Here is a 17,671-nt window from a genome sequence, read left to right as displayed (position 1 = left end):
TAATAAATAATCACTTCGATACTGGCAAACTGTGAAACCAGTAGGCCCACTCAAGCTCTTTTTAGAGGTACAACTTGCTGCTACTGGGTTACGACCCCTTTTTGCCTTCATATTCTTCAAAGCATATATTCAACAAGGTACTGGAAAGATTCCTCAGACATTTTGGTCCACGTTGACCTCATGTCGTCACACTGTAGCTGTGAATCTGCTGCTTCACTATCCCAAAGCTGCTCTGTTGTATTGAGATCTAGTGACTATTCGAGGACAGTAAACTCATTGTCATGTTCAAGAAGGCAGTTTATGATATGAGCTTTGTACATGGTGTGTTATCCTGCTGGAAGCCAACACAAGACGATGGGTACGCAGTGGTCGTAGAGGGACGTGGTCAGCAATGATACTTGGGTAGGATGTGCTGTTTAAACAATGCTCAGAAAGTGTACCAAGAAATTATCCCCCACATCATTACACCACTAGCAGCAGCCTGGACCTTTGATACAAGGCATGGTGGATCCACGTTTTCATGTTGTTTAAACCCAGTTCTGACCCCTGAATGCATCACAAAGACCAGGCAACATTTTCCCAATCTTCTACTGACCAATTTTTTTTTTTTTACACAAATTTATCCTTAGTTTCCTGTTCTGACAGGAGTGAAACCCGGTGTGGTCTTCTGCCGCTGTAGCCCATGTGCTTCAAGGGTCAACAAGTCGCATATTCAGAGACACTTTGCTGCATACCTTGGTTGTGCCGAGTGGCTACTTGAGTTACTGTTGCCTTCGTATCAGCTTGCAGCAGTCTGCACATTCTCCTCTGACAACTGCTGATAGATATTTCCTTATTTTCTAACCATTCATTCTAAACCCTAGAGATGGCTTTGTGAGAAAATCCCAGTGGATCAGCAGTTTCAGTCGTGCCATATTACAAATAATTTATATCATCTTTCTTCCTCATTCTGAACTTCAGCAGGTCATCTCGCCTATCTCTACGAGTGCACTAAATTTCTGGCAGGTGTTTGGCTTTTCTGTAGATTTGCATTAGCAAGAAGTTGAACAGGTTTTTCTACTGAAGTGGTTAGTGAGTGCGCAATATCAGTTAAATATGTAAAATGCATGTAAAAATTACCTAAAGGTTACATCAAAAACAGTTTGAATGGAAGCTGAAATTTATAGAAGGGCAGGCTGTTTAAGGGTACACTGCATGCAGAGATGCAAGTTTTAGAGGAAGTAAATGGGATTTTGGGGTTTCTTCCATGTGAACAGCTGATTAGATATTTGTTAAGCAGCTGAACAATAATAGGTTTATAAAATGTTCAGTCGGTTTCCAGGTTGACTGTTTTAAGTCTATTATTTAATCTGAAATCACACAATGATGGATTTTCAGATAAAAACCTCAAAATGACCAAAACATAATTTCTTCAACTCCCAACTTCTGCAAAAATGACAACAAAACAGGTCAGGATAGACATTTTATTTATTAGTTTGATAAATTAACTTTTATGTAAGACAACTTCAACAAAAACAATTACTACTGACGTATCCACTCCACTTTCCCCATGAAAGACAATCCAGCTGATGTTCAGCAGCAATTACATGGCATACATAATAGTCACAAATAGTAACAATGTGCATTCCTTAATTAAACAAAACACTTCCTAAAAACCTCGAATGCCTCTGAATCCAATCCAGACTTGGAAATGTGATGAACCTCTACACGAAAGCAGGATTTATGCAATACTAATGACTTTGGGTACATTTGTTAAAACATGCTGTCAATACAGAGCTTCGCAGTATCGTGACAGCGTAGTGTTTCTTTAGTGTTGTTGCTGAACTTTGAATCTAGGAAAGTGTTTCCTAGCAGAGGTAGAAACAAAACGCTGCATGTGTCCCAGTACCTTTAAGTATCCAGCAGCAGTTAATTTCAAAAAAAAAAAAAAAAAAAAAAAAAAAAAAAAAAAAGGGACATGAAATGCAAAATTTGGTATTGAAAGGCGAAATCCTGAAGGGCTTCAGTGAAATATCTTTGGTTCTTAAAGGCGAATCACACAGAAAAACATATGCATAATTGTGAACCAGCTAAAGGCAAAACTTGCAACTTGGGAAGAAGATGAAATATTATCCAGCGTCACTGAAACCTGACTGATAACACATTAATTTACACTGAGACGAATCTAAGCCATAATTAAGTGTTAAAAACTAAATTATTCACTTAAACCAAAATATAAACAGATCCTAATCATAAAGTAGTCTAAACGTCAGGCAACAAAGTGCACAAGTCAGAAAATCTTCCTTTTCTATGAACTCTTCAGCTTTTATGCAGCCTTAAAAAATAGGAAGCTGATCAGCCCTGCTGAGGCGCAGGTTTAACAAAACCCAAAGTTTCAATAATATAATCAACTTTCACTCGAGACAGACTGAACATAAAAATTAAGACCTTCAGTTCAACGACAACAAATTACAATAAAACGTCTTTAAAAGAAAGAGGTTAATATAAGTTAGAAAAGTGCAAAATCAGTCAGGATGACTGGTGAGACTTGAGGTCGTATTCCGGCAAAAATCCCTTGTCCTTCCAAAGAAACAGATTAGATAAAAAGGAATTTCAATGCATCTACAGAACATCTGGACCTTAGGCTTACATTGTCTGTTCAGACCAACTTTCTTTTTCCAGTTGCTTTCAACATGTGCTGCCCAAACTGTGGAAAAACAGAACACAGCAGAATTAAGTGCATGAGAAATCTGCAGAGCACTTAAACAACTGCATGACAAAAGAATGAATTAAGATCCTGAAATGCTTCTTAAAAATTATATCTGTGCCATCTGAACTGACATCTACAAACACGGAGTTTTAAATATTTTACTCATCTTTTCTGTAAACCGCTAAGTTGTTTTTTTGCCCTTTTATAAAAATCAGCTTGTGGTTCTGCTTCAAATTGTTCACTTGTAGCTGAACCAATTAGTGTTGACCGATCAGCTTCCTTTAGAGAAACATCAGGTCAGTATGGTTGAAGTTAAAGGATGTTTCAGGTGTGATGAAACATTTTTTTCCATTCATACTTATAAAAACAGCAGGAGTGGTTTTCCAACACGCTAACTACACAGGCTGGTAAACATTATCATAGTTAACTGAAAGTAAACTAAAGACTAAAACTGAATATAATTTTTTTTTTTTTTTAAATCGCAATTTACTAAAATAAAAATGAGAAAAATTCTAAACAAATAAAAAAAAAAAAATGATGATGATGTGATTTTGTCAACTTGGAAAACATAGTTGCCAAATACAGTAACATTTCAAAAGACTAACAGTGAAAATAACAAGCAAACCCACTGTGGACACAACTGAACTCATTTAAAAACAAAAAGTTAAAAGCTAATTCCAAAATACAAAACTTTGAGAACTCCACAGCGAGTTACACGTTTTCTGAGATTTGTTTTCTCCTCACCACTCTGTTCTGTAATTTACAGATTTGATTTACTGACGTCAGCCTGTGATAGATGGTTCATCCAAACACCTGCCAAATATTCTCTGACAAGGCAGGCCTTTTACAAACTGTTCTGAAGAACAACTTCATGCATGGTTCTGAGTAACAGACCATCTGGGGTGTTGAGTTCACTTATTCTGGATAATAAAAGTTGTTTTTTTGTTTGTTTTGTTTTTTTCAATTAATATAAGCCTCCTTATAATACATCAACATTTCTCACCGGAATGGTTTCTTTTTGAGGGTTCGCTTCTATGACAGGAATTTTGAATTCTTCTGTGTCATCTCGTTCACTGTCGTTTCGATGACGATGAGCAAACTTGCGCTTCAAGGCTTCGGCGATGAGAGATGCAGCATCTGCCGGCTCCTTGGACTTTGTTTTGGCATCATCTTCTACCAGACGACTGTAAACACACACAGGTGATGGGGCATTTACCAATGTTACTGTAACGCACCAAATCACTGAGTGTTTGATTCTTTCTCTGTGAACTCCTCCAAAAATTATCAACAAGCAAACCTGGCAGACAGGTACGCCATCATACATTTTATTGTGCCATATCGTTCTCATCTGACATTCCACTCTGCTCTACAGTGGGACATTCCACTCTGCTCTACAGTGGGACATTCCACTCTGCTCTACAGTGGGACATTCCGTTCGGTCCTCAACTGAACTCTCAAATGCACAAATATGTACGACTGTGGGATTTGTATAAAATATTTGTGTACGTCACACAGGTGCTCTAGGCAATGTTTATGCAAAACCTCATCAAGATTAGTCCACTGATCTAGGATGAAATAGGGAACATATAAACATGGGCGCTACTATCACTATAGTACAATGAGAACGTCATCACGTTGCCTAGCAACATGCTAAGAGGATCTTAACGTTTACGGCCCTACAACACCTTGCATTATTTTCATGATAACATCATCTAATTTGATTGAATTAGTTGAATTATGCTTTCTGTATTATGAAGCCTGGAAACCGCCTAGCAACAGTGACGTGTTTTTAGCCTTTATGCACCTAAAAACACCTGAGGAAAGCATCCCATTGTTTTAATTTCACTACAATAGCCTAGCCACTACATGCCTAGCAACCACCTAGCAACGGGCAAAAATGACCCATTTTTGGCAAACAACATCTACCACCCCTATTTTTTTTTTCTTTTTTAACTTTTCTCAATGTGATTAGACATATCAGTTTTCCAACAGCCTGACCAAAGCACACAATACTGTAATATGGGCATGCAGTAGCTCTGGCACTACATAGGAATGTAGCGTGATACAAACATCTTGAGTAGCAGCGGCTTAATAAAACAGAAGACGACACTATGTGTCTGATAACATGAAGTTGAATTTGAAGTAATGCATGAAGTCAATGACTTAATGGAGATTCATCTTGAATTAGCTTATACTTAGCAAGGAGGTGTCAGATTCAGATGAATGTCTTTGTGTCAGACTCTAAAAGCCGTTACAAACTGAGCGCAATGCATAAAAATGACAGGAAATTCCAAATTTTATGGATCCGAACTTCACGTGTCACACACACACACACACACACACACACACACACACACACACACCACACACACACACACACACACACACACACACACACACACACACACACACACACACACACACACACACACCACACACACCGTTTTTTGCAGAAAATTTGTCCTCAGAAAACAACTGTAAAAACAAACAAAATAAATTAATCAAGTTTTCTAAATGAAAAAAGTGAAATTATATGGCCGGTGTGAACTGTTGCATTAACAAAAGGTGAATCCGAACAATATTTTTAATGCACAAAAGATACGCCTGGATTTTGTGCGTCTGGTGTGAAAGGCCCTTAGCACTTGCATTCACTAATGAGACTTCAAACACCTCAGAAACACTTCACTGGCCACTTTTCATCACTTCCAAATGTATCTCATTCATGTCTTAAGCAGAGGCCTACCTTTTCACTGATCGCAGCTTGACTTTGTTCATGTCCTTTAGGACATCGAGCATGCTGGGGATTTCGGCAGGTCTTGACTCCAAAACTGTCTGGCCGCATGTCTTCTTCCCTCTACGCTCTTTTATTAGTTCAATGGCCGAAAATGTCCGCTGCAGACTTGCGGGTGGGGGTGGAAGAGGGGGAGGTGGTGGAGGTGGTGGGGGAGGTGGCAGGTTGCCACAGGGTAGAGGGGGAGGAGGTGCCCCTGTGGTAGTAGCAAATGTAACACAAAAGAAAGAGGAAAAAAGAAAGAGGAAAAAAGAAAGAAAATAGAGTATACGCCATGTGACACTCTGCTGCCATCTAGAGGGACATTTCCATTATTACAGTTAAATATGAAGAGAAAAATAAGAGACTATACAGTCATTTAGTATGTTGCAAAAAATTAAAATACAATTTTAAAAAATTTGTAACAGAATTGTTAAGCAGTACCTGGCTGTGCACTCTTTTCTTGAGCCAGAACAATTTGTGCAATTTGAGCCCTGAGTTTTGCAAGCTCAGTCTCCAGCGCACTGATCTTCTGAATGGCTTCGTTGTTGGCAGCAGCTGACGCCTGTGAATCCAAAGCTCCATGATGCATACTGGGTAGAGAGTTCTGGCGGTTTAGGCGACTTCTGGGAGGGTGAGGCCGCTGGGCTCGAAACATGAGTCCTGGTGGGATCCCCGACCTGTTTCCATTGCAGATTTGAAATAAAACTGTCTCCTTCTAGTAACTCTTTACAAGCGCTTAAGTCTTCAGCCTGATTCAGAGATATCTTTCTACAGACTATAGTCTTACCTCGGCCTGCTAAAGTAGTCGTCTTCATCATCCTCATCCCTGTCAATCCATGCAACATCAGCCAGAGTGGCCACCAGGCAGTTCTGCCTCCTGCTGCCAATCAAGACACCAGCTTCATCGTGGTATGGATAAAGCTATCAGAGGAGGAGGATTTAAAAAAAAAAAAAAAAATGCTTAGAGGGGGAAAAAAAAAAGCCTGATGATAGCACACCAGGCACACATACAACAACTAATGTTAGAAAATCATTCAGTAAAAATAAGGTTAGTTTAGAGGAAAAGCATCTACACATTGTTAATCAAAGGTTCAGGTAGCTCAGTAGGAATTAGTCAGCTCAAGGTTGTTGAAGGTTGCTGAACCAACTGACCTACAGCAGACATACTGCATTCCTCATAGCTACGGAGGGTAGCTGGAGACAGAAGAAAAGAAGAGAAAAGCACAGAGTTGAAGGAAAGTGAAGAACAGCGAGCCAGTTTTTAACATTTTTAAAATGGTAATCAAATTCTTAAAGGTTAAAGTCAGTGTTCGAGTGGTAATCAAATATCCCTTCACCCAAACTGTTTATGGTTCTAAAATGAAAACAGTCAGACGAGCAGAGGTAAACAAAAGTTGAAGAGGGCATGTGATTTTGTCACATGGCAGTGACTCCAGCAGGTAGGAGAGACGTGCGTGAAAACAGATGAAGAGAAAGGAATGACTCATAATAGAGACAACATGTCATTGTCTTAAAAGAAAATGAAAAAGAAAAAAAAAAACTTTCAATTCTAATTTGCCTTAAATAAGACAAAACTAAAAAGCTCTAATGAGAGTAACTTGGCCTCACCTGAAAATTTACCCTGGGACAGGGTTTAATCGGGAGACTTGTACCAATTCTCCTCACAATACTTCTCGAGGACCCATAAGGCTTCACTGATCCAAAAGCCTGAAACAGAAAAAGCAATAATAATTCAATTCAAAGCAATTGAATAATAACTTAACTGGGTACAGCCAAGTTATTATTCAACCAAATACAGCTCAGTCAATGTGGAACCGTCACCTGACTAACAACAAATATCTGTGTTTAATCTAATTTGTCACATACCAGGTCCATTTCCATCCTTGCATACTCTTTGCTCATTCTTGTCGGTGCGTTTCAAGGGTACACTGGCACACGTGCCAACATCAACATCATCATCACCAACCAGTCATCTAGAAGAAATACAAAACAAAGAGTGAGAAAGTCAGTTTCAACCACCATCAAACACAACACTTTAAACCAACAAACGCACTGGAAGAACTTTGTGGATCTACAGTATAACAGCGTTAAGATGCTCTGGAACAAAAAATAAATAAATCTCTGCTATGTTAAAAATTAGAAACGATCTTTTTTTTTTTCCCTAAAATTTACAATGTGTTTTTTCTTTTTGCAATTTGGCTGCTCTTACATTGTAAATCCTCACTGATATGAACATTTATATGTTTCCCTTTCTATATAACATTAATAAGCCACAAATTTTCCTTCTCTTATTACCGAAACAGGATAAGCGTGGGAACAAGCGCTCTGAGCTTAACACAGACCAACGTTTTTATAGAGTGTATGATTAAGCTAAATGAGTGAGTCTCAACTTTAGCGGGCATTTATGCTAACCGGCTAATGATAGCAGCTGGCTAGCTAATACAATCCGATGAATTTTATAAGGATTTGACCTAGAAACACACATTTATAATAATTTATAACTTACCCGAGACAGTTATCACCACGTGTTTTATATTGTATTCACATCCAAAGATCAGTATGTGCCTTACTTCCATTCCAACTTACCGGACTTGCGCTTGTAGAATAACTTTCTCAATTTTTCCACCTTGTCAACACGACGGACATGGACAGCAGATAGTGGCTAACATAGTAGGACCTATGGAATGCATTTTGAGCCAATTGAAAAAAACGATTACGTAGATTAACCTCACGATTGGTTATTATAATTGATTGGCAAAGAAAGTCACCAATTAGCATTGAACTCTAAAACATATCTGTCTCGTGATTTGCTATCACGACAGTCCATTCTACCAGACCATCCAACCACATGCTAGCAAATATGTGGACGTTCGTTATAGTTCCCTACATTTCCCGACGGAGCTATGTCACAGTTAAACTGTTGGGATCCTGGTGGAAAAATGAGATGTCCTTTATGAAGAAACAGCTGTACCCCATTTGCTCGCCACAAAACACAAACACAGTGCAGTGCACAGCTGCTAGCTAAACAGGCAAAGGGGAGATAGAGGCGCAGGCCTGGCGTTACTGAAATAATTTGGTTTCTCTTGTTTTGGGGTTAGCTGTTTGTAACGTAGGATTTTTGTGGTTGCGCAGTCTTTGAATCCGTCGTAGCCGAAGTCACGGGGAATTGTCTCTTGGTTTCCACGAAAACTGACAGGAAGGTATGCTCCAATTGTCAAGTAATGCCTGCTAGCCTAGCTAGCATAGCCCGGACCGTCTCACAGGGCGTGATTTGAGGTGAGGTTAGGGGTCGTAGAAAGTGTCTTTTCACTGAAAGGAGCATCTGTATTTGGGTTAGCGCAAATTAAAGTACTGGTTCAAGTGCCTCATACAACGCTAAACTACTCGATCTTCAGGTAGTATGACAACTATCATACATGTCTAGCTGTGTAGTTATAATCCACTTCTCAGTCAGATTGCACTGTACGTTTTACACATGTTATTGCTGATATAGTGTTTAGTAGTTAGAACTTGCCGCCAACGCATAACATTATTAGAAATTGTACCATTAACATAGGTTTGCAGCAAGTTAGTTTAAACGTTGTAAGATTTACAATCAACCCAACTTTGTTTTCTAAAGACATCAAGTTATAAATATTTACAAGTGATTTGGATGCAAAAAAATAAAGCTGTATAGACTTTTATACACTTTAAAATAAAATCGTGAACGAAGAGATCAACGAAATATGACTAGCAAAATGAATACATTCAATAAAGCTAATAAAAATTAAAGAGATTACATATATAAAATTATATTATAGGTCCAAATTAATAGATTCTTCGTTTACCTGTGTAATATAGATGTTTTTAGCTGTATGTCTGGAAAGAGCATCACCAAATGTTTTTTGTTGTTCTCTGTGCAACAACAGAAGAATCACATGATCTAAGGTCCCTCCCTAGTTAATGGGCAAGAAATTATTCAGAGAGTTAGTCTAGTGCAAGGCCACACTGTCAACAACATTCACTGCTTTGAGCTTGGCTTTAAATGATCCCAAACCGAATATCTTTGAGCGTGTTACCAAATTGTAAAAGATGTGAAAATTAGATTTCAATTAGAAAAGGTCTTTTAAAAACTAAAATTAGCTGCTTCTCTGAGTTGTTCAACATAAGCTTTCTAAAATATTCTATCGTTTTATTTTAGGAAGAGACTGTTTTAATGTGTGTGGCATCGAGACAAGAAGCACCATGAGTGCAGAGATGGATGCACTGACTGTGGTGAACCAGTTGCGGGATCTTGCCGCAGACCCCTTGAACCGAAGAGCCATAGTAGAAGACCAAGGCTGTCTGCCAGGTCTTATCCTCTTTTTGGACCATCCAAATCCACAGGTTGTCTACTCTGCACTATTGGTAAGTATGTGGTCACATAAAACACAAAACACTTGGTTTGTAAGGGAAAACCTCCCCTGCTGTCCTGCAGTGTCAGAACAGGTTTCAGTGACAGTTTAAAGGGCATGTTTTCCACCTGTGTGTAACATTCAGTCACAAGCTTGCACATGGCGCAATTTCAAAGAAAAAAAGAAAAAAGGTCCATATTTGGAAACACTGCACAATAGGGACATCTGTTGTTTGATGTGGTGTAAACACTATGCTTTACATAGCCACCCTTCACGACTTCCTCTATAGCCATTCGTTCACATTGTGTGCACACATTTGAAGTGGCTTTATATAACTACTTTTTTCGGTTACCCGGTAAACACAAAGGCAGTACATTTGTATTTATATCGGTTATGTAACATTTAATGTTTGCACATGCATGCCCTTTTTAAAGTCGTGCCTTTTTTTCTTTTTCTTTCTTTTAATATCACAAAGCGTCTTTCAGCTTTTATGGCCAAATAGATAACAGCTGCCCTTGTCCTTGCAGGCCGTGCGCTACCTGGCAGAATGTCGAGCCAACAGAGAGAAGATGAAGGGCGAACTGGGCATGATGCTGAGTTTGCAGAATGTCATGCAGAAGCAAGTCCATGTTCCCATCTCACACACACACACACACACACACACATGCAAACACACACACAGAGCACGGACACACATGCTCACAGTGCATTTTCTTTACATGAAACCTTTAACATGTTTTTTTTTTTTTTTTATTGTTCTGCATGGACAGTGTTTGCCACGCTGCAGAATTTTCCAGGCAGGCTGATGTCCTTCTGTTTGCCATGTCAGGATGAATGTGTGATGAAAGTTGAACTAGAATAGGGTGACAAAGGCTTAAAATGCAGTTTTGCACGTTACAGATTTAAATCCATTTTGTCGTCTCTGAAAGTTCTCTTTGTGCATGTGCTAATTGATGTAGGCGTATTAGCACTTTTTTTGTTGTGCAGTAAGTAGAATATCTTGCAGACATGGTAATTTTAATTTTTTGTGTTGACTGTCCTTTAAAAGCTTTAGAAGAACATTGCATATAATGAGATCTGCTTTTAAAAACATGATCATAAACATGTCATTTTTAAGAGAGACAACTGCTTTTATCTGATTGAGTGTCTAGAAGCACCTGTGGCAATAGCTCATGCTAACCGTAAAGTAAGCCAGTCACTCCAGCTTGTAGGTGTTGGCATGAACAGTAGCCCTGCAGGAACAGCAGCAAGTTTCTGAGCTTACAGCCCAGTCATGCTGACTTTGAGTGGAGGTCAATCGTAGCTGGACAGAGTGGGAACACATAGCTAAAGGGAAGTGTCTAGCATTGTTGTACAAAACGGGTGTGAATGTGATTTTTAAACCCTTAAGCTCTCAGGTAGCCTCATCTTCTTCAGTGATTATTATTAAGTATTAAGTATATTTAATGAATTAACTCATAAGAGTGTTTTGTTTGCTGGAAGGCTTCTGCAGAGCTGCGTTAGGAATGTGTGGCACAGCTCTGTGGACCGTCAGGCTCCCAGAGGGTGGCAGTGCCAGACAGCTAATGTCATATGCGGTTAATATGGAAGGAGTGATGACTTGGTGACACATGAAGCAGTATAGCCTGCAGGAGTAACCCAGGATCCCTCATAAAATATAAATTCTGGCACAACAATGGCTCCTGACCTCACATGAATTTCTTGCAAAAAGCTGCTGCCCGTGAAATATTATGCTTTGCTGTGAGATTTTTGCAAAAGGGACAGTAGCAAATCTGACGGCAGTGCAGAATAGGCATAATTAACTTGTGTTTCAGTTGTCGTGTCTTTAATGGCAACATTGTCTTTAGTTGCACTAAATAGCTGCACAAACAATTTTGGAATAGAGCGATGCAAAGAGGAGTTACCTTTAAAGGCTTCCTGTGAATGTGGGTGCCTGTTAATTTCCAGAATCAGGACAATGGGGATGCTTACAAAGCTTAGAATTAAACCTGCGTAACATCGTTTTGGCATTACCAAAAAAAACCCCCAAAAAAACAATAACAACTAGTGACTTCAGCATATTTCTATCTGACTGTTATTAGTGGACTTTAGACTCAGACTATTAAAAACATCAAACATGTACCGGTAATGAAAGACTTCAGCTACACATAGATCTTGATGTGATGATTATTAAGCAGTGCATGAAACCCACCGTATATACTTTGCTTGTTAGAGGCTTTCATACCGAATTTGGATACCTGCAAGGGGCTACTTACTTTCAAATGTTTAATTCTCTAGATTTCTGTCTGTTGCAGCTCTTAATTAATTTCAGTTTTATGAGTCAGTTCACACTTCCTACAGAGTCATGCAGGCTTTGGCAATACCGTTTCTACTTTCATTCACGTTAATTGTCATTTTCACAAGCCTAAATTAGCTGATTTATTCTTTGCATCAGAATTACTTCATCTTTTGCACCTTTATTTTCAGTACAGATGTACTTAAAAAGACATCCAGAGACTTATCAGGTAGTTTCAGCTCTGCTCTGCTGGGTGACGCTGACCACTTGCTTGGACATCAACAACATTTCACGGTTCTTTGATGGTCTCCTTGCACTGACTTTGGTCTTTAGTTCACTCCACAGATTTTCAGTGGTATTCAAGTCAAAACTGTTTGCAGGCCAGTCAACAACATTCAGTTTGGTCTTCTGGAGGTGGGTCTTTACCAGGGGCGACGTATGCTTTGGGTTCTTGTTGTGTCGGAAGCGACGGCACTGAGCCATTTTGCTGCTGACTGCTTGAGGTTTTCTGTTAAAACCTTCCCATATCCTTCTTTCCTCATAATTCCTTCCATCTTGATGAGATTCACAGCTCCAGTCACAATGAAACATCCCCACAGCATACTTCTACCACAGCAATTTAATGTGTGGGGATGGTGTTCTTTGGGTTGTATGCCTCTCCCTTCTTCAAACATGAGCAGGATCTCTTTAACCAAGAGCTTCAGTTTCATCTCTTCTGAGTAACGTATGTGCTTCCAATATATATAATCTTTTTCCTGGTTATCCTTAGTAAGTCAGGTCTCTATTTTGCAGTATTGGCGTTTTTGTTGGTCTACAACCTCGCAGTCCATTGCTGTGCAGGTTTCTAGTGATTGTCTCCTTTAAGACTAAAATTCCTAACTTGGCGAAGTCATTTACTAATGTCTTGACAGTTGTTCTGGGGTTAATAGACGCTTCTCACTCAACGTGTCTGTCCCCTGCTTTTTGAGCGTCAACAATTCTTTTCTCAATTCTGAGCTGGCTACATTTACCTTGATTTTATACGCTTTGAGTCTTGAGTGCTATGGCTAAAACAAAACAAAGCTCAGTTTTTTAGGTAGGTAATAATAATAATGAACCTGGTAATTTAAAGAAAATAGAAATAATTTATGCTTTCTAAAATTAATATAATTGGAAACTATGTTGGAAATCCTTTTTGCACTATTAAAATGCACTTGGGAATTTTTTGACAAAAACTTCACAGGTGGGCTAGTAACTCATCTGTACATGTACTTTTTGTCACTGAAGGAGCACCTCACCTGGGGAGACCAAACTGCTGGCCTCAGAGATCTATGAGATTTTGCAGTCAGCTGGTAAAGAAGAGGCTGAGAAGGCCGAGGCAGCTGCCGCCTCCTGCCGGCGCAAAGCCCATTTCTTCCTGGGCTCCAACAACAAGAGGGCCAAAACTGTCGTGCTGCACATCGATGGACTGGACGATTCTGTAAGTCCATTGAAGTCTTAACACAGCGTATCGTCAGGCTTCTGTCAGGTCCAGACACATACCAAATGTCCACAGTGCACAAGAGTCTCATGTTTGCTGCTGCCATAATCACAGTGTTTGCCAAACATCATAAGGGTGTCTATCTGGCACATGATAAGAGGGCAGAGGGGTCAGGTTGTAAATGTCAGCCTCTGAACAGCAGGACATTGAGCCTGAAGCTGAATGCTGCTCCCCAGGAAGCTTTCACCTAGCCAGATTACATTACAGCAGACAGACGGCCTCTGATGGGCTGCTTCTCTGTCTCCTTAGCAGAAACACACAACGCTGTTGAAGCTAGAAACTAAAAATCTATAATTTGTTTCCCAAAAGTGAGTTTTAAATAGCAGTTTATTATTTTATCATTAAAATATTTAGTTAAAATTGAACAAAATCACATTTTCAAGCTTATAAATGTATATCTAAGACAGAATTTCTTCTTCTTTCTGTTCCTAATGGTCACTGTGTCCCTTCCTGCTTTCAGACTCGAAGGAGCCTGTGTGAGGAGGCCTTGCTGAAGATTCGAGGAGTCATTAGTTTTACCTTCCAGATGGCTGTTAAGAGATGTGTGGTCAGGATCCGCTCTGACCTTAAAGCTGAGGTAAAATGTCTGTCCGGACACAGAAAATCTCTTTTAGAGTTCAGGGACACATATTTTGACTTTAAGGCTAATACCAGTTTCATTTGGAAAGCATGTATTAATTTATGGATGATTCGTGTTTTATCATTAACAGTCTTGGAAGTGGTTTTTAAAATTGGTATTTTAAATATAAAATAGTTGTCATTCCTAGCATATTAAATCAGAACGTATCTTAACAAGTCACATATAAGTAATCACATTTGTTGGATGGCAAATATTTCATGTTGATACTGGTACCAGATGCACTTGTGCACAGGATAGCTGACCCAGTAGTATCATCACGTTGCATACTGTTTTTGAAATGAAATGCATTTTCTTCTCCTAGGCGTTGGGAACGGCCATTAACTCCACCAAAGTACTGATGGCTCAGCAGGTGGTGAAGACAGAGGATGGAGGAGAGGTAAAGAGGACCGGAGTGCTTAGATGTGGGAATCAAAGCAATGTTAGACTCGCACTGTTTACATTAAACTCCTTTATATAAAACTGATTTCCCCCTTGAAGCCTCCAGCTGATAGGTCAGTGTGCTCGCTGTATGTTGTGTGTATCTGTGTACAGGGAGTCTATCCCCCTGCCTGTGGCTGAGACTTATTCACACTGACATGATTAGCTAGTCACATCTCTGCCTCAGCCTGTAGGCTAGTTTGCTTTTTGCCAAAGACATGACTAGTCCTTGTTGCACCTTTTACAGCAAATAGTCCCCATTCTTCAGTGGCCCACATTCAAAGAGCATAAATTTACCAACTCTATAAAAAATAAGCTATTACCCTATAAATATTTTGAGTGATTATTGCTTTAGTAATTACAAGAAAGTAGCAGTTTACCGTGCAGCCAGCAGGGGTCAGACCTGTCTCACTGCTGTATTTGAACCTAAACTGTGGTTTTAGACTCTGTTGCCAAACAGTTGAGCTTTATGCTAACCCACCTAATCTTATGTATTTGCTTAAAAAAGCACTTTATTCACTTTTTTGATTCCCACCCCTGACTGTGTGCAGCTGGTGGTGCCATTCCAGGAGGATTCAGCGGTGGTGGTCGAGGAAAACACAGACATCCCAGACTACCTGCCTGAGGACGAGAGTCCCTCCCAGGAGCAGGACAAAGCTGTCACACGTGTAGGATCTATCACTGACGGCATGGGCTGGCTCAGTACGGCTGCCAACTTCCTGTCACGCTCTTTCTACTGGTGACAGCTTCGCGTGATCTGCTCTTTGTTCCCTATTTTGTCAAAGGTACCATCCAGCTGCAGACTTAGCATCTCTCAGCCTCCTTCCAGGCTCCAGCCTGCCTCACAGCCCTACACTAGTCTAGACTCCCAGCTCCAAAGCACATAGAGCCCAGCCACACGTGTGCAGCAAGAGCTGGACTGTCAGGTGAAGCCTGCAATAATTTGCGTACATCTATTACGAGCTACACATCCTACTACTGGCTGTATGTGCACAACTATATACTAGCTGCATATGTAATTAAAAGACGTAGCCAGAGGACTGAATGAAACCAAATAGCTTTCTGGGAATGTGTCTCGCTGCGTCGACTGGGTTGCAGCAGGTTTATTTTAATTTTTTGAGGCGATTGTTGTGTATCTTGAAAATAGTGATCTCTTTTTTTGTGCATGATTTTTTCCCCTGATGTCTAATTCCAGTCATAGTCCCATTAACACATATTTTTCATATTTTTATCCTGTAATTTCCTAATAATGTAATTTCTGCCTCTCCCTCCATTTTTCTTTTGTTTTTAAAGCATGTTTTTACACTTTTGTGCCAATTTGCCTGATGCTGACCTCCTTGGTTATTGTGTGTGCCTTCTTTGACATTTCACTGTAATTATTATTTATTCATCACTCATTCAAACTATTTGAGAGCTCCGAGCATGTTTAATGTTTGTTGTTTGCTGGCAGCAGCTGCCCCCTCCCCCGGCTTTCTGCCCACTAAGGGACGTCACTTCAGTAGAAATAGTAAATAGACACCAGCAAGAGGACACATTGACTCAGATGTATTAGACTGCATTGCACTCTGGAGGAACAACTAACCGGCCTGTTGGCTGATTAACGAACAAGCCCTCGATGTCTTTGTTTGTGTCTGAAACCAGGACTTTTCTGGTCTTCTAATCAGAAGGAGTGTTCAACCACGAGCCCTGCAGTGTCTGTCGACTTTAGGCTACGTTTGCTTTCAGCTTTTAGTGGAACCGTGTATCAGCATGGTGAAGACAAACCCATTAACTGTGTGTTTGTCAAATGCTTCCAGTGTTACCTGTACTTCCACTGACATTTTTTACAGTATTTTAGAGGCACCTGATGATAAGGTTAGTTTTCAGTTTAGCCAGCAGTGTCCTTAACGCAAGGATCATGCTGGTGTATGCTCAACAAAACACACACACACACACACACACACACACACACACATCCATATAGAGGATTTAGTAACGCTGGCATAGGAGCAGTAGTGTAAGAAAGGTATGGTTATGTATGTGTTGTAAATGGCAACTGATTCCCTAAAATCCGATACATGTGAAGGATTTTTTTGAGTTTTAGTAATAATGGTTTTAAGTTGGATTATGAGGTTCAGACAGTTAACACTAATCCTCTTAGTGAGTTTTAAAAGAGAAATTAACCCTTACAACTAAATCACTCTGTTTTGATATATTCGAGCATCCTGTCTTTTATTCTTTTGATGGAGCGTAGGTGGCAAAGAGATGAACGGCAAGGATTCGAACTGAATAACCTCAACTGATGAACCATAAACCCTCTGGAAAAGCAATAATCACTTATGTGTTTAATGTAGTTCAACAACAGCCTAAAAATCAACATTTTTGAACAAGAAGGTGTGAGCTAAAAAACAAGACTTGTGAGCAGTATTAAAGTCGCATCATTAACATGTCCGTTTTCACAAACCTCCATGTGCGGTTTTGTTCTAACGTTTTCTGTCTGGGCTCATACTGGGAAGAAATACTTGAACAATGTTCAGAATTGTCCGTATGTGTTGATCGAAGTGTAAATTCTTTTTAATTTTAGAGTTGCCACAGCTGTACGGTTGACAGAGAACCACTGAGTCCTCAGACATGTAACTTCATGTGTACAGACATCCACTGTCAGCAGATGTAGTATAATGTATGCAGATCTTCAAAATGTAGAATTCCACACACTGTTAATGCAAATAATGATAAAGGTACAAATCAAATTTTGTCTGCTGAGTTTTTATTTATTTATTTATTTTGTAACAGATTTCGTTGACCTATCATCTGCACTCCTCTTCTTGCCATGTGCAGTGCTCACACCAGCGCTCCAGACCTCACTTTGTGAAATCAAATCGCTGAGGGCAGCAAGCATTCCTAGCACAGAATTTCAGTTTTCTTTACTGGTGCATGAGCGACGTGCCCCAGGGCAATCCTGCCCACAACTCTACCCCCCCCCCCAAAAAGCCTCAGTGCTGGTAG

General features: G+C 39.8%; 2 protein-coding genes across 4 annotated transcripts; one reads left to right on the top strand and one right to left on the bottom strand.

Moving 5' to 3' along the window:
- Positions 1-87: 87 nt before the first annotated feature.
- Positions 88-8,302, bottom strand: mtfr1 (mitochondrial fission regulator 1). The gene is made up of 8 exons (XM_042224056.1): positions 8,049-8,302; positions 7,329-7,435; positions 7,071-7,169; positions 6,250-6,383; positions 5,904-6,139; positions 5,433-5,676; positions 3,693-3,873; positions 88-2,686 (listed from the first exon to the last, which is right to left on the bottom strand). The coding sequence occupies exons 2-8, from the start codon at positions 7,362-7,364 to the stop codon at positions 2,639-2,641; spliced, it is 978 nt and encodes a 325-aa protein (XP_042079990.1). The 5' UTR covers positions 7,365-7,435; positions 8,049-8,302; the 3' UTR covers positions 88-2,638.
- Positions 8,303-8,466: 164 nt separating this feature from the next.
- Positions 8,467-17,415, top strand: armc1 (armadillo repeat containing 1). Of its 3 annotated transcripts, none has more exons than XM_042224105.1 (7): positions 8,467-8,738; positions 9,643-9,848; positions 10,363-10,454; positions 13,377-13,569; positions 14,090-14,206; positions 14,571-14,645; positions 15,238-17,415. In XM_042224105.1, the coding sequence occupies exons 2-7, from the start codon at positions 9,687-9,689 to the stop codon at positions 15,427-15,429; spliced, it is 831 nt and encodes a 276-aa protein (XP_042080039.1). In that variant the 5' UTR covers positions 8,467-8,738; positions 9,643-9,686; the 3' UTR covers positions 15,430-17,415. The 3 variants fall into 3 exon arrangements, with proteins under 3 accessions (XP_042080039.1, XP_005912264.1, XP_005912265.1); XM_005912202.3 differs by having other exon boundaries at positions 8,469-8,662; XM_005912203.2 differs by lacking the exon at positions 8,467-8,738 and adding an exon at positions 8,755-8,857.
- Positions 17,416-17,671: the final 256 nt, after the last annotated feature.

This window comes from Haplochromis burtoni, unplaced genomic scaffold (assembly GCF_018398535.1).
Source record: "Haplochromis burtoni strain Fernald_Lab_line unplaced genomic scaffold, NCSU_Asbu1 Contig_1, whole genome shotgun sequence".
NCBI classification, from domain to species: Eukaryota; Metazoa; Chordata; class Actinopteri; order Cichliformes; family Cichlidae; genus Haplochromis; species Haplochromis burtoni.
Note: the sequence above shows the minus strand (reverse complement) of the source record. Positions and strands in the feature narration are given on the sequence as shown.